At 37.5% G+C, this 17,002-nt stretch overlaps 1 protein-coding gene across 3 annotated transcripts in view; it reads right to left on the reverse strand.

Annotated features, from left to right (window-relative positions):
• Positions 1–46: 46 nt before the first annotated feature.
• Positions 47–17,002, reverse strand: part of ELP2 (elongator acetyltransferase complex subunit 2) — a 37,513-nt gene continuing 20,557 nt past the window's right edge. For 2 of the 3 annotated variants that reach the window (XM_068936296.1, XM_068936298.1), the window contains 10 exons: positions 14,265–14,453; positions 12,114–12,183; positions 8,192–8,287; positions 8,006–8,063; positions 4,923–4,995; positions 4,273–4,456; positions 2,613–2,734; positions 1,969–2,111; positions 1,328–1,441; positions 47–355 (listed from right to left, as the gene is read on the reverse strand). In XM_068936296.1, coding sequence (XP_068792397.1) covers positions 199–355; positions 1,328–1,441; positions 1,969–2,111; positions 2,613–2,734; positions 4,273–4,456; positions 4,923–4,995; positions 8,006–8,063; positions 8,192–8,287; positions 12,114–12,183; positions 14,265–14,453 — 1,206 coding nt within the window. In that variant the 3' untranslated portion in view covers positions 47–198. The remainder of the gene's footprint in view (positions 356–1,327; positions 1,442–1,968; positions 2,112–2,612; positions 2,735–4,272; positions 4,457–4,922; positions 4,996–8,005; positions 8,064–8,191; positions 8,288–12,113; positions 12,184–14,264; positions 14,454–17,002) is intronic. The other variant, XM_068936297.1, reaches the window with a different exon arrangement.

A 17,002-nucleotide genomic window follows, 5' to 3' on the forward strand; every position in this document is an offset into this window, starting at 1 on the left:
CATATTTCCTGGAAGAATTCCTGCAGAATTAGAAAAGTATTTGACATTTCAAACTACCACAAAAGTTGCTTTAATAAGTTATATATCAGATGTTTTACTTCATACAAGAGGAAGCAGAAAATTTAAAAATCAGAACAGTTAAACAGCTGAAATAAAACGGTGTGAATTCATGCTGCTCAGACAGGCCTGCTGTCTTTGCTAAAGAGCAAATCTGTTGACACTGAATATCTTAATGCAGTGATCAGCTCCACAACTTGCAAGCTGCAACCACTTGCTGCTGTCCTGATCATTATGTCCAGCTCTGCCCTCATGTCGTCTCCAGCATAGACGCTTCACAGCAAGAGCATGACTTTGGCTGCAATAAAAAGAAATCCATACGTAACCGCAAAATGTCAAGCAGAGTTGGACGTGGGAGTGTAAACATCATCATTTATATAATTAGTACTCTCCTTTCAACATTACCAACTGAGAAAAAACTCACTTGTGACACAGCAGGTATTAACTTCCTAAAATAAGTAGGGTCATTAACACTAAAAACACTTTATCTTCCTGCTCATCAAAAACTTAAATAGCTATTGCTTTCAAGTTTTACCACATTAAGTTGCAAGTCTAGCATTTCAATTACTGAGCTATGACAACTAGATTTCTGACTTTTAGCCAGAGATTTCCTATCAGTTGATGGCTCTTTCAAATTCATTTCAAGCACATACAAGCAAAAGTCACCATCATCTTTCATTTCTGGTTACCAATGCCAGTATGTAAGGGAAGAGTCTATGAAAAGTGTTCCAAGTGAAATATCCGAAGTATCTCTACGGAGAGTTTCTCTAGCTGTCACCACAGCACCACTGTGTATAATTTGTCATTCCATTGGCTTCTGTTAGAAGTTGCTGTAGAAGATCTACTGATGTCCAGTCCAAAATGCTTATTGGGTAAGAGTCCTCACTTATTTACTGATTTATTTAGACAGTGGCTTTTTCCCTCTCACTAATTTTTATCATCCTTTTTGTGGCTAAAGATAATAAAGCTCTTTTTTTTTTTAAACAAAGAAATTGGTCTTTAAGCCAAAAAAAAAGGGAATAACCTGTCAAAATATTTACACAGTGTGAAGTATCTTAATTCTAAATAACCAGTATTTTTATTTCCAGGTTTGGTTTAACAGACATTAGGGACTTAGAGACTTTCAGGGATCACCTTTTCCAAAAAGGATGACAAATTGTTGATATACAAATAAAACATACAAATTCTTTTATATTATAAAAAAAAACTCCAGAACCATCAGTCTCAAGAAGGTAGTTTCCTTGCTTCTGACACCCTTCAAAAGAAATACCTGTTATCCATCTCAACACACTTGGTCCAATCAGCTAATGCTGGTTCCTGCCCACTCCGCTTCCATGTATGCAAGTTAATCTTTCCACACTCTAAGCCTACTGCAATGATGTATCTGTCAAGAGAGCAATTGCATTACTTGAGAAGTTTAAAGCAAACAGTTTAGTAAAGCTAGTGGTAAAAGCAAGCTAGAAAGAACTAGTGCTCAAAACATTTGTGCTGCATGTTGCCTTCAAGTCTATATTTACTTTGTCACCAAGAAATCACAATTTAAAACAAAGTTTCTTTATTAAAAAAAAAAAAGAGTAAACCAGAAACCTGCAAAATATATTGGGATAGAAAAAAAATACAGTGCTCATAAGGAGGGTTATTACAGCATCAGACAAGCTGATATTGTTGGAAAAAACAAATGTGCTTCAGATGTACTAGCCCCCTCACTCCCCTTCTTTTTCTCGTTACATTGTTTGGAGAAGACACTGTACACTGGAATAGGAGGATAGGAAAGTTAATTCAATTAAAGGATGGTATGGTCAAAATATTTGACAAGTTTAAGAGCTACTTAGGCCACAGAAGCTGACTAAAGTGGAAAAAATACTAGTTTCAATATAAACACAGAACTGCATTATGAAAAGACAGCCATACCTTCCATCGGGAGTAAGCACATGGCTGATACTAACTGCCATAACAGAATCGCCAGCATCCAGCACTGTTGAACAAGGCTTGACTGAATCCAACATATTCCATTCAGTAGTACCAGATAAGTCACACTGGCCCCAAATAATGACCTACAAGAAAAAGAATCATCTAGAAATTTTCACTTCAATCTTTTTGTAAATGCACTTAATGAAAATCTCAGGAATAACTTAATTAGAACACCCCAGAGCACAGAACAAAGTTGCTGACCCCTAAAATAGCCAAAATTCCTATCTACTGAAGTTCAAGTCTTTAAAAAGTCTGCCTGAGTGTATTAAAGATACCGACACAAAACACAGATTCCATTACAAAATCTAAAGAAGAACTTAGAGACCCCTAAGAGTTATGTGACATATGTTTGTCATAAGAAGGGAGGAAGTCTACTTGATAGACCACAGTCTTGCACATACATATCCAAGCATTTTATTTGGCGTAGGAAAGTCTAATTGATTTCTATGGAAATTCACACAATAAATTTGTTATGTATTTATAGATTCTGGGCTCATGAGAACACAGCATCTGCTAACCTAAAATACATTTAAAAACAATTCTTATTTATGTTAGGCTTTGTTAATACCTTTTTTACTAATTACCTTTTTGTCCCGACTGCCAGTAATAAAATACTTGCTATCTGGTGTCCAATCACAAGACCAAATGATTCGACTGTGAACAGCTGTATTTTTGTCTGTGTATGCACAGCAACAGAAAACTGGTTCTGGAATAAAATATGTAGAGGAAGACCCTTGCTTCAATTACTTTACATATAAAAAGTAATTATTATTCTTACTTACTCTAAGTAAGGACTGTAGGAATAGTCCAGCATTATTCCAAACATCTTTAAAGGAGTTGGGAATACTTAGCAATGTACATTTTTTTCAACGCTTACCACATGCTCATAATTAGTACTTGTTCAAGAAGGTATCAGTCAGCCTTTACAGAACTAAAACTATGGGAACAGTTTGCTCTTTTACATACACGTTTCAAAAGGCATGAATTCCAAGCATAGGACGTTAAGATTCTATTCAAGCCTACCATAAAAGTTTTCCAGTAAGGCTCCAAGAGCTTAAATCATAATGACCTAATCCTGAAGATTAATCTGTTCCCAAAGAGACAGACAGACAGACTATCATTTCAATACGCATATAAACTGGCAATAAATATGATTAGCAGATCAATAAATGGGAATGATTTTCCTAAGCAGAAAAAGTTGTCATTTTTGAGTGTGGACTTTGAATAACCACTTCTTGGGAAGCCAATACGTGTAGTTCTACTTTACATTGATAATGATGTTCTTGTAGACAGAAAGGTTATTGATGGGCAGATGAACTTTGTGTGAGCACTCCTTAACTTGAAGTACAATGTGCTATTTGGTGTTTAGCTACTGTGGACAATATGCCAGGTTTAGAATAGAAGTCTGAATAGAAGTCTCAGGACAAAACACCATCAGACACAGTATTAATGGGCCAAAACTCACAGCCAAGTCTCTAGGAAAACACTATCAAGCTCAGTAGCCTTTTAACAACCCTGTAGTATTTATGTGCTATTAAACAACTAGTGTAATGATAATGGTTTTCAGCACAAGCATCTCTTCTAGGAATCCCTTAAACCGTTCAGCAGCCACTGCTTCTTGATTTTCCAAGGCTGAAAGTCTTAATGAGAAACTCAATTGAATCTTTACTATCTGCTCTTTTCCCAGACAGATACAGTCCTAGTCAAATCAATCAACTGTGAAGGATTATCAAAAAGCCACACCAAAGATGGAGATTAATCCTGTCAAGAGACTCAGTGTCATGCCCTGAAAATAGGGAAATGGTAGCTCTATGCACGACACCATGCTAATAACGCAACTTCTAGCCTGCTCAGAACACCAAGATGAAGGGTTTGTTTGGTGGAATATCAGTTTAAAGTATAGACACTACATTCTAACACATATACTTGATTTCAGTAAATCTGAAACACAGAATCACAAGCAGAAGAGTGCACGACAAATGGCAGACTTCATTACATCCCCCATTTAAATAGCACTGGATATACGATTATCGACTTTCTATTTTTTAATTCACTTTGTGGCATTTCTATATGCCATGACTGCACTCAAAGTCAAACCAGCCTGCAGCACTAATTTTTCTTAAAAGTTTTAAGGAAAAAATCACTTAAAATATGTTATCAATTCTCTCTCAAACTTTTTGAAGTCAAAAATATTGAACAAGTCTAGAAGTCTTCAAACATGCATATCCATTTCACATATCCTACCTGACTCTGAGTGTAGTTTCTTCCACAGTGACCAATTCCTGTCTCTAGAAACGGCTAGTAAAAGTTTGTCATCGGGAGAAAATGCCAGCTGAGTAACAGTCAGATTGTGAAAAGATAAACTCTGCAGTTTCTTCCAAGAAGTAGTGCTCCACAAAATAATTGCTGCATGTTCTTTTTTGGAAGCCTGTATTGATGAAACAGTATTAGTGTGAACTGAAGAAAGCAAATACAAAAAACAAAAGTTCCAAAACAGTATTAGAGGTCTTGTTTGTTTGTTTGTTTTAAGGCTTGCAGTCAAGTTAGAGTCAGCTTTCCTCTGGGAAGTTTCAAGTTTGTTTCACACACATTATTAACAACTTCCTATTAATACTGACAATATATTAATAAGAAAATGTTTTATGTCAATGTTTGTTAGACTTTACAAAATAAAATTTTTCTTCTCAAAATCTTCAAGTGAATTATACATCCTTTAGGAATACTAAATTTTGCATGTTCACTCTCACCTTTGCAAGGTAACTATCATTTATACAAAATCTTTCACATTAAGTTAAAGAGCAGAATTCAGCCCAAACTGAATCCTGACTCCTGCTTTAACAACCCTAGAAATCTGACAGCACTTTTCACTAGATGGTGCTAAAATCTTTTCTTACCTTACATGCTGAGGCAATTACAGTGTTTGAATTATTGCAGGCAACACAAAAAATTTCATATCCATGTCCATATCTGAAATAAATGTGAAAAGATGATACTTAACACATCACTGTCGATTTTGTGATATTTATCAAGACTTTTATATTAATATCAACCCTTTGCAGAAATGAAAGAAAACCGCTAGGAATTTTTCAGCACTGTTATTGCATAACATGCCGTATAATTCCTAATAGTGTTCTGCATTTAACTTAAACATCTACATAAATTCTTTCATATATGAGAACTGTCTGTTGATAAAGCACACTAAGGTAGTTTTTAATATATTCTTAGTTTCCTGTAAAGTAGTTTTAACACCACCAATAAAAAAAAAAATGAAGCCACATATTTGAAGATCACCAAAGAAATATACCTCAGCTAAAGGATGCTTGTTCTATGAAATACTGAGTAAACATTTCTGAACTAGAGGACAAGAATTAAGTCAGAAGAGGAAGACAACACTATAACTTCCAGCTTCCTCCAGAAACACATTTTTAATCTGTCTTTATACAAGTTCTGCTGGAATTCCAGCTCACGTATTCTGATTGGGATTCAATTTATAAGCAGAAGCACCACACAGACTAACATAAATGACAACCACACAAAATAGATTAAAGTAGAAAAAAATTGGAGATGTAATCTGGAAACAGTGGGCAAGTATCAGCTAAAAGAGATGTGCTGATACTCTGGGGAAAAGAGGAATAGATACCCAACAATTAAATACCAGTGGGAAAAAAATTATAGATAAATATTTAATTGTCTGTTCTATGAAAAGCCATAAGAATTCCAGGATGAAATCTGCACCACGCAACTCACTTTTTTAGAAAAAGTATAGGAATGTTTAAGAAATATACAAATCCCTACTAACTTGCATGACCTTTAGATGATCTCAATTTTTTAGTTTTTCTTGTTTTCTTTTCCAGTTCATTCTTGAACAGAGAGACTGGGCAACAGACACTGTTTCCAGCCTCATCAAGTACAGACATATCACAATCTGTTTACTTCTACTACCCTAAACCCTAACCCAAATAGTAACCCAAAAATCTAACCCTAACCCTTATACTTAATGCTAAAACCTAATCCTAAACCCTATCCCTGACCCTTACCATAACCTTAAAACCTAATCCTATCCCTAACCCTTAACCTAAACCCACACCTTAACCCTAACTGCTAACACTAACCCTAAACCCTACCCTGCATAACACAAACTACTAACTTAACACTAGCCCATCCCATCCCTAACACTAATTCTAAACCCTAACCTTAACCCTAAACCAGAACCCCAACCCCTAACCCTATACCCTAAACCTAATCCTAAAGCCAAAGCCCAACCCTAATCCTAAACCCTAACAAGAAACACTAAATCTTAACCCCGCCTGTAACCCAATCCTTGCCCTAAACCCTAACCTCAACCCCAAATGCAAACCAAACCCAACTCTAACCCAGAGTCCCAACCTTAAATCCTTACCTTTACCCAAACCCAACCCTAACTGTAAAACCTTACTTAAAAGTACTCAGAGTAGATTAACTGCCCAGTTGAATGTAAAGATGAGCTCACACAAAAGTTCTCACTCTCTCAAATGAAAGTAACTTGCAAACTGTTCTCCCAAAGTTTGTTATTTCCCACTCCCCAACTGAAGTAATAAAAAAATGGTAATATATAAAGGTAGATGCAATCATCAGTAAAGGCTCGACATTTTTTTTGTTTCTGACTGAGGCCACTGTTTTGGGAGATTCAGATAAATAAACCCTTGTGAGCTTGAAAAAAAACCCGTACATTTGTGCTAAAGAATCAAGATCAGGAATGAGACAAATTTAAGTGTTCACTTAAATATTCATGAAAGTGTACTTCACGTTCAATAGCCATGAAGCAGCTGCATTTAAAAGGCCAGCTCCCATTCTCCCTTCCAGTTCCTGTCAAGTCCAAGGCATTGGCAACCATGCTAAGAGATTCAAAGAACTGATCTGACTGAAAACTAAATTAAGGAAAAAAACCAATTCACTGCACAGGGACAGGTTGGGGGCAGCAACACAGCTAAGTCCAGCTCTTTCAGCAGAAGACTGCAATTATGAAAAATTTAAGGATTGTCAAATTGTAGTCTAACCCTGCTGAGATTCTTAGGAAACATACAGGTTATAACCTTAATATGCAAACTGTTGTGAAGTGAATACTTAAGGTGAATTTCAGATAAGAAGGAACAAAACAGAAAATTCTAAAATGCTGCAACCTCAAAATAGTATCATCTGTCATCAGTATCAACCCTATCATCTTTGTGATCTGTAACTCATTCTGTTGGCCCACAATATTCAAACAGGGTCTGTGACCATCTTACTCAACAATCATTACTTTGCTCTGCCACCAGCCACATCCTATTTCGGGTCCTGCTTTTATCTATTTCATCTTACAGCTGTGTTAGTTTTTAGCAGAAAGTTCCTTATTCGATGCTTCAACCTTTACTAGCAGCATTACTTCCATACCAGAAAGACAGAATTGACCTGCAAGTCTGTACTATGAAATGGAAAGAAGCAGAAAGCTCCTCATGCAGAGAAACCTTCAATACGGGCAGCGTTAAGCAGATGCACAAAGTCTATAGCATGGAAAAAAAGGCCTATCACATTCCAGAGTACAGCTGAGATCATGAAAGCATACAGTAATTCCTTAGAGCAGACTTGAAAAGTTACTATCTCTTGGAACAAGGAAATAAAAACATGGATCTGTGCCCTAAACAGACCTTCAAAAGATAAGCATCTGAAAGTACAATGAAAGTCTGATCATTAGAAATTGAGCAGGAGAATGCTGGAACATACATATTTCACTGTTACAGCAACATCTAATGAGATAGATTATTAACAAAAATCAGATCCAACTGCTATTTTCTGTATTGTTTCCTGTTTTTATATATTTATTTACTTTACAAGTAATTTGCTGCACACAAAGTCAAATCAGGTAATAAAACAGGAAGAGCTACAAGACCAGATGTAGCATGTTGTAATAGCTTTCTGGAAATTTTGCAAATTAAAAAAAGGAAAATTTAACTTAACTTACAGCTTCTGAATTTCAGGCCACAAGGTATTCTGCAGCAAGTGATCCTCTGGAGGAGGTTCTAAAAGACATTTGTACAACACGTTCAAATTTGGTGCTAAATAGTCTAAAAATCAGCAAAATTCTGCTCTAAATTTATATCTAATGAACCTCATTCGCTATTTTGTATAATAAAAATGAATCTCATACCTGTAAGGATCAAGGGTTGAAAATAAAACTCAGGATATTGACTAGAAATGGTGTTAAATGTTTCTTCATCCTCAGCCGGTTGAATAGCCATATCTCCTATTTAAATTAAGGACTTCATTAGCCAGAGACAGGAATATATACTATATACTTGACAGGAAGAAAAGCATGACCAAGTATTATACAAGTAGAAACTACCTATTAGTTTCAAAATTTCCTTTCCTTCTATATTTTAAAATATTTAAGGCAAGAAAATCTCAAAAACAAGTGATAAACTTCCAAATGTAAGTGATACGCTCAAATAGAGAGTCAAACTTGCATAAATGTATCTAAAATTTACAAGCTTTAGCAAAACTGTCAAGGCCTGAGCCCTTAACTTTAGATAAAGGTAATAAATTAACTGAAATTACTCAGTTAATTTGTAAGTTAAAATTCAGCTTTACTCTTTGTTTTGAAAGTATTATTTAAGAATAAGATATAGAATTGGGAAAAAGGTATTCTCAAACAGAATCTGCCCTTTTGCCAAACATATATTTTGAATAAAGCAGTAAGGAAAAAAAAAGGGGGGGGGGGAAGTGGTCAGATACAGAGAATTTAGCAGAACAGAAAAAATATCTTCTTATCCATTCTGCCTTCTCTTCTCTTGAAAAAGAAATTGGCAGCATTTATCTAACTTAAGACCATTTTCTGTGACCATAATTGACCATGAAGGTTCCTCTGCAAAGTCAGAATGTTCCTGAGTTCTATGGGGCTTTAACCTAAGCCATTCATGCTGACAGAATGTGGTGAATGGTGGACAATGCCGGAAAATTGGACACCTTTTCTACTCAAAGTACTGCTGCTGAATGTGCCACCCCAAAGCACTTGAAATTAGTTATTCTGTGTGTGAAGATACTTTAGGAGACAAGTTTAGTTTCTTCTATCAGTGGAAGGACTTATGAAACAGCAAAAAGAACATAATTCATAAAATTTATTTTGGCAAAAACTATTTCAAGTACAGCAAAGCTACCTTCCTCTCCAAGAAAATTTATGATAGCCTAGCTCTATTGACACTGAAGATCCTGGACAGAATGCTGAAGTTACACCTTCTGATTAGACTTTAGGAAGAAAAAACAGGTCCAACCTAATTGTGGATTCCATTCTACATGTATTTTATCACAGACTTTGATAAACATCATGTTTCCAGTCCCATCCCCAGACTCAATTCTGTTGTATTTATCATTCAAGGCAGGTGTTTGTGCTTCGTGGTCTCCTCACACAAGGGTCTCTACCATCTCACCAAGAAACTCATCTAGTGCCTCATCGCCTTTACAGCCAAAACACTACTACTTATTAGCTAACTTATTCTTCTTTCCAAAATACGTTCACAGAGCATCATTTACCTGGGAGAGGTTTATGGTTATTCCTATTGGAACAGAGTATCTGACTTATCCCCTTTGAAACAGCATTACTTCTATAAGCCAAGGGTGTTAACGTTCAGGGACAGTGTGATTAGGGCTTGAGAAGATAGCTCAGCAGATCAAGAATAAAGATATTTTACAGAGACACAAGCAGCATCAGATAGCTCCGCATTAAAAACTCAACCTCATTTTCACAGTAAGCTATTCAATTCTAATTTTTTGATAAGATTGATTCTAGCCATCTGTGGGGAAGGGATGAGAAAACAGAGGAACAATGGCAGGTGGGGGAACCCCAATAATACTCCATCTACTCCAAGGCCAATCAGAGGAGGGGCATCAGCCCCGTTGTTTAGGGGAGAAACCCATCCAGATGAGCCAACAGGAGAGACTCTCCAAATCGCCTTACAGACTGAGGGGGGTTACTGCCTACAAGGATATGAGACACATTACAGAATACAAGGGAAGAACATTTGGGGATTGCACATGACTTACTATGGGATGTTTAGAGGAAAAAACAAAGACAGGAAAAGGCAGGGATCAAGGTGTTTTGGGGAAGAACAAGTATGTGAAAATAAAGGAATAAGAGGACAAAAGGGGTCGTGTGTAAACAGGTTGCTGGTCATTATGTTTGTCTGGCCATATCCTGTACCTGACCACTGCTATTTGTCCTGTCTTCTCATTAAACTCCATTTCTAACTTTCTTTAGTGAGGGGGGCTCTCTGTTCTGTGTACATGTGCATGTACAGAGATCTAAGTTTCAGCAACTGGAGTCAGACATGAGGTCACAGAGACCTGTGTCTGACGTGCCAACAACTGAAAACAGTGAAGGTATGTACGTTAGTGTGTGATTGCTAGTGAACATCAAGCCAGACTAGCCAGCAAGTAGGGTAAGTGGTTTCAGAGATCACGTGGTCTGAAGGTCAACTGAGAGATCTATTTGTATGTGCGTGTGTCTCTGCACAGCAGGCAACCAGGGAGCATGAGGATCAAAGGGCCAGCTACTGGATGGACTGTCTAAATCCAGTTACAGGAGGGATCCACAGTTTGTGCCTGTGTATGTGTGCAAGGCAGTCTGCACCAGCAGCTGGAGTGGGGCTGAGAGTCTCAGGGGCTTGTATATCCAGATGCCAGCAACTGCAGAGACCAGGGACCTGGGGCCAGCTATTGGATTGACCATGTGTCTAAGCCCGGCTACTGGAGGATCCGCATCATATACACATATGATTTCCTGCTAAGAGACCTTCATCCTGATCAGTCAGAAAGGGGAACAAGATGAGGCCACTGGTGCTGTTTGTGTGAGTGCTGAGTGTTTCTGTGTGTATTGATCTGTGTAGCCGGCTGTGTGTATACGTATATATATATTGTATACATGTGTTTGTGTGTGACCCTATTGGGAATAAATGCTCAGCTTCACTACCAGATGGATCTGGGGGCATGGAGCTGCAGCAGTCTCATCTCTATTAGGCTAGCAGATTCAGCAATCCCTAACAAAGAATATTATTTAAAGTCTTGTCCTTCAGCACAAACAAAACAGCTAACATCCAAAGATTTATGGAAGCTCATTCACAAAAGTACACATTTTGGAGGGAGATGGGGAGGTGAAGGGGAACTGCCAAAATTCAGTCAGGAAATCAAAATTTTGGGGCATACAGTGAGGGCAAGCATCCCCCTCTGAGCAAACAGAATTGGATTGACCACAAGGATCAAAGTTTGTCCTCCCAAAGGTAATATGCTAATTGCAGACTAAGTAGTCTTGATTAAAAGCTATAGGAAGGAACAGGAACAAGTAGCCAATAGCTTACAATGTTGACCTGCCAGTGATGCAAGAGTCAGGTTACAATCCCACCAAATGACAGGTTACTTAAGAGACCTATTCAATGAAAGCCAAGAAATCCTCTGTGTTGTGGGTGTAGAACGAAGATAGCCATTATCTTGTTGGGTCTGATATTTCAATTCCAACAAATACACTACACAAAGGAACCACCAATGAGAGAGCAACCTAGCAGCATAACTGATAAAAAAAAAAAAGAAATAATATTACCACTCAAATATACATGGTCCACTACAGTATTTAAAAAAACCTTACCAAAACCCCTGAACTTAATCAACTTAGCTTACAGCTAGTGTATCCACAAATACAGACAAGCAGAAATGCTTCAGCATACTTATGTTGTGAGTACAGGAAGAAGTGGAGAACATGATATGATTCAAACATGAAGAAACATTGAAGCTGTTTTTATGTATTGGGATTGTGACTTGAAGGTACTGGGTATCTTAGCAGCAGAACTGTTCTGACTTTGCCAGTACTAGGAGATTATCTGTGCTCACTTTCACTTTTTTTTCTTTTTTTCTTTTTTTCTGTTTCATATTTACGTGCTACCAGACAATAAACACTTTGCACAATTCTGTTTCTAGATTATAAACTTGCAGTCAAGCATACAATGACAGACCTAACAGACTAAAAATAGTTATTTTAAAAAGTTTCCAGATGAAGCATCATCACCATTATTTCTCATTACCCATACCTTCAAAGACAGCTTTATTGGACAAACCCAAAGCTGGCACAGTTGCACCTTCTGGGAGGTCAGATGAGTGCTGAATTAAAAAAAAAAAAAGAAAAAGAAGTTAGGCACAGATTGCTCTGTAGCACTAGACTACAAATGACATACTTTATGGAATCTCTATAATAAAGACATTCCATCTCTTATAGGGACTTTGCTAGAGAGAAGTGAGGGGGGAGCACTTTGGAAATCTGCCGATTCCTCCACATCATACCCCAGAGAAAATATATGAACCATATTCTTCCAGAAAAAGCCTTTGTAAGGCCTCAATTCCTCAATTCAATAGTAGGTTCTTTGCTGTAAAGCATTCATCCTCATTCCTACATATAGGCTTTCCATCACAATTTTATTTATTCTAGGATATATATGATGATTACTTAACTTGGAACACTGCAGTTTTTATCACAATATAATTGGGAAATCACCTGTGCTGGGGTGAAATAAGAAGGATGCATTTTGAAGAGGGGAGGGAAAGTGGCAGCCTGTGCCCATGATTTCAAAGTCAATCCAGTAAACAACAGGGACGTGTTTGGAGCAGCACAGAGGAAAGATCATCCTCCAAAAACTACTTCCATAAAGGTATTGGGGAAAAGACAAAAATTAGAAGGGCTAAGTGAGCTCGGGGCCAGTTGCACAGGGATGGAAAAGGTTACATCTAATAGCTGTAACATCCCATCCTTACAGTATCTGAAAAGTTCAAAGGCTACTTTACAGAATTGGATTAATAATTTAGACGACAGCTTAAAATAGTATATTATTCATTTAAATGTCTGTAATTTCATGAGAAAATGTGCGACACACACATACGACTCTAACACCTCTACAACAAAAATGTTTCTTCACTATAAGCCAAGGTATAATAGAAGTCTATGCATCTGAACTCAATATAATCCTATTCAATTCTTTTCAAATATAAAATTGGCTTTTTGATTTTAAATGTTTTTTGAGCAGCTGTTTAAGAGAAATTAAGGAAAAGTTTACACACTTAAATAAGAAAAAAAGCATTCACACAAGCTAATTTCAATAAGCTATTTAAAAGTAGCTATATCATTAGTGCTCATAAAGCCTTTCTCTTCCAACAAAGCCTCTGTAAAATTATTTAGGACATAGATTAAAAATAGCACGCAGAGGAAGAGCTAAGAAGGAAAATCTACATAAAAGTAAAATAATGACATCTGCCTGCGTTATAAAAACCATATAATTTGCATAGTGTCATTAATGCAATTGCTTACAAAGACTCATGAAACTAAAGCAATAAATAACTACTTATGTAACTTCGTGCTATCAAAAATGAATAGATTTCTTTTCCAGATACTTGTTGTTAAATGAAGTGGAACGGCTAATCCTTGTCTGAGAAACTGCACAGAAAACATTGCTTTTGTGCCAGAAATGCAAAGAGCACACAAGGCACTGTGCCCAGGTAACTATCCTGAACAAACTGCTCTACAAAAAGCAGAGAAAAGCAGAATTATACCCTGAACGGAAAGCAAACAAAGGATAGTAGCTCTGTGGTCTTATTTTTCACAGAGTAGGAAAGCATACTTATCTACAGTAACTGTAGCCCTAAGAACTGGGACATAAAGGCCTCACTAGGAAATTTCTACCGCCAAGAGGAAATAAAGCACGAGTAAATACATGCTTATAAATATTTACATACAGCAACTAACACCAGTGCTGAAAGCTTTGTTATTTCAAAGCAGATAACTAAAAATAACATACAACTACATAACAATAATTACGTCTAGACAAGAGTATTACAACCCTAAAATTGAGGATAAACCCTAAAATTAAGGACATTCCCAGGCTTTGTTTGCTTTCAAATCACTAACTGCCTACAGCAGTCTACTTGTGCTGACTTCTTACAATTTACCCTATGCTTTGCAATCTCTGAGACCAGGTTTTGTTTTATTTCAAATATAACTGGTTTTAAATGACAACACCATAAAAATACACATGAAACAAGACACATGGAAGCAAATGGCAGGGAATGAAAAAATAAGGTGAAGGTTTCAGAAGTATTAAAAGAATCTTTAATGCAATTTGATGTTCTCTAAAGCATTAATTTTATTTACATAGAAGAGGGCTAGCCTCATTTAGCATTGTTTGAGAACTTACATGGTAGTGTAACTTCTCTATCGGAATATCAGAGATATTACTGAAATTTTCTACAAAATTCTTGGGAGCACGAAAAACTCGAAGCACTTTTTCATCTGCTCCAGATACAAACTGAAATCGGCCAATCATTGCCAGACAACGCATGTCATACCCATGTACTTGAGGCCTTGCAATTTCATGCCAGGTTACCTAAAGGAACAAAATACATTCTTAACTAGAGAAGCAGCAACATTTTGAGTAGCAAAAAAAGTTATACTTTACTTGCTGACTGTATGAACATAACGTTAATAGCAACTTTCTACTGATGCTCATAAAACTGAGGTATGCTCACATACATCAGTTAAAATCACATTCTTTCACCAAATAGTGTATGTGATTATTAACCTGTGTCCCTGCCTAGATACCTTTAAGGCATGTGCTTGCTTACCTTTGCTACCATTGGCAAACTTCACTCACTAGCACTTTCTCATGTTAGACAGTCAGGAATAGGACACACGTTACTTAAGCAAAAGGAAGATTGTACGGTATTTACTGATCTCAAAACTGTAGCTCTGACAGACTTGAAGAGTGTAGTAACAATTACCTCCCTTTCTTCAGCTGCCTTTCAAGTGCGAAAGCACTGTAATCAACAGTCTACAGAATCCTACCACCTCTCTTCTTTATATAACCGATTTTAGCAGGACCACTCTACAGAAGCTTTGCAAAAACTGACAGAAACAAAACAGAATCTTAAAGGACAACCATTTGGAAAATCCTGATGCCTTTAGAAGTGTTTTCATTCAAATGTTATATTTTTTTCTAGTTTCTGGAAATATTCATAATCACACTTCAAGTATTAACCAAAGAAAATCATTATTAACAACTGACCAAAAATCAAATAGACAAGTTTGTTTTATGATCATACTAAGGAAAGAATGTTAGCCAAAACAAATATGAAGTTGTTTAAATTGGTTTTCTAAAAAATCAAATTTGTTCTACACATGAACAAATGGATTATTCTACACACGAACAAATGGATTATTCAAGAAAGCTTATTTTCCAGAAATACCCTTTTAAGAAAGCTGTCATTTGCTACTACTTATCCATGATACTTCAGTTGGAAGAATATGGTGTGCATTTTTGAGTTAATGTCTAGCAGAATCTTGTTCTGGTTAAGACTGCCTAGAAAGTTACAGTCAGATTGGAATTTATTTTGTAGTAGATATTATATAAACATAAGGAGAGGCATTACCTTTCCTTTGAACTGCCTATACCGTGCTAAAAAATTGCATTAAGTTCATATATCAACATTTTCCATAGAACATAAGTTGGGCAATGAGCTTCTTCCAGAAAAGTCAGCATGCAAGTTTGTGTGACAAAATGAAGCCAATTTTTACCCCTTATTTCTGATATGTGTACCTAGCATAATATCAGAATTGGGATTTTAAGAAGGGTAACTATTTACATTTAACTTTTAATTCTTTTTTTAAAGATTAAAAAATGACTAAGTTACTGTATTACCAGCTTTTGAATTGTCCTTTGTATCTTGTTAAGACAAACATCAGGTGTCACTCGTTTTAATTTTTCAGTTGCTAACCTCTGCATGGTAAAGAAAGTAAGGCGTTTTAAAAGCCTATGTTATCTAAGTTATGTTCAGCAGAACTAACCATCTGGGTTTCAGAGGCACAAATCCTGAATACACAAGAACAGACCCCTTTAGATCACCCAGCTCCATCTAAATGCTTCACCTCACCTCACCTACAAGATACTACAGCTTTCTCCCAAACCCCAAGGAAAGCAGCAATATGTGGCGATGCTGCATGGATTTATGCATGGTCTAACTGGGCAAATGGCTGCTCTTTGTCAAAGCAGGCAAGGGAAGTACAACAATTCAGTTCACATCAAACTTAGATATGGAAACTGCCATGACTCTGTTAAATCAGCTGATTATTCAAAAGTTTCAGAGGTAGCAGGAACAGCTGTACAAGCAGATCTGCCATTCAGAGGGACCTGGACAGGCTGGAGAGGTGGGCGGAGAGGAACCTCCCGAAGTTCAACAAAGGCAAGTGCAAGGTCCTGCACCTCGGGAGGAAGAACCCCATGCAGCAGTACAGCCTGGGGGGCTGACCTGCTGGAAAGCAGCTCTGCCGAGAGGGACCTGGGAGTGCTGGTGGACAACAAGTTAAACATGAGCCAGCAGTGTGCCCTTGTGGCCAAGAAGGCCAATGGTATGCTGGGGTGCATTAGGCAGAGTGTTGCCAGCAGGTGGAGGGAGGTGATCCTGCCCCTCTCCTCAGCCCTGGGGAGGCCTCCCCTGGAGTGCTGTGTCCAGTTCTGGGCTCCCCAGTACAAGAGAGGCATGGCCCTACTGGAGAGAGTCCAGCGGAGGGCTACCAAGATGATGAGGGGACTGGAGCATCTCTCCTATGAAGAAAGACTGCAAGAGCTGGGCCTGTTCAGTCTGGAGAAGAGAAGACTGAGAGGCAATCTCATCAATGTGTACAAGTATCTGAAGGGGGAGTGTCAAGAGGATGAGGCCAGTCTCTTCTCCATGGTGCCCAGCAACAGGACAAGAGGCAACGGGCAGAAACTGAACCACAGGAAGTTCCATCTGTACCTGAGAAAAAACTTCTTCACTGTGAGGGTGACAGAGCATTGGAACAGGTTACCCAGCGAGGTAGTGGAGTCTCCTTCGCTGGAGATATTCAAAACCCGCCTGGATGTGATCCTGGGCAATATGCTCTAGAGGTCCCTGCTTG

This window comes from Struthio camelus, chromosome 2, assembly GCF_040807025.1.
Source record: "Struthio camelus isolate bStrCam1 chromosome 2, bStrCam1.hap1, whole genome shotgun sequence".
Lineage (NCBI taxonomy): Eukaryota > Metazoa > Chordata > Aves > Struthioniformes > Struthionidae > Struthio > Struthio camelus.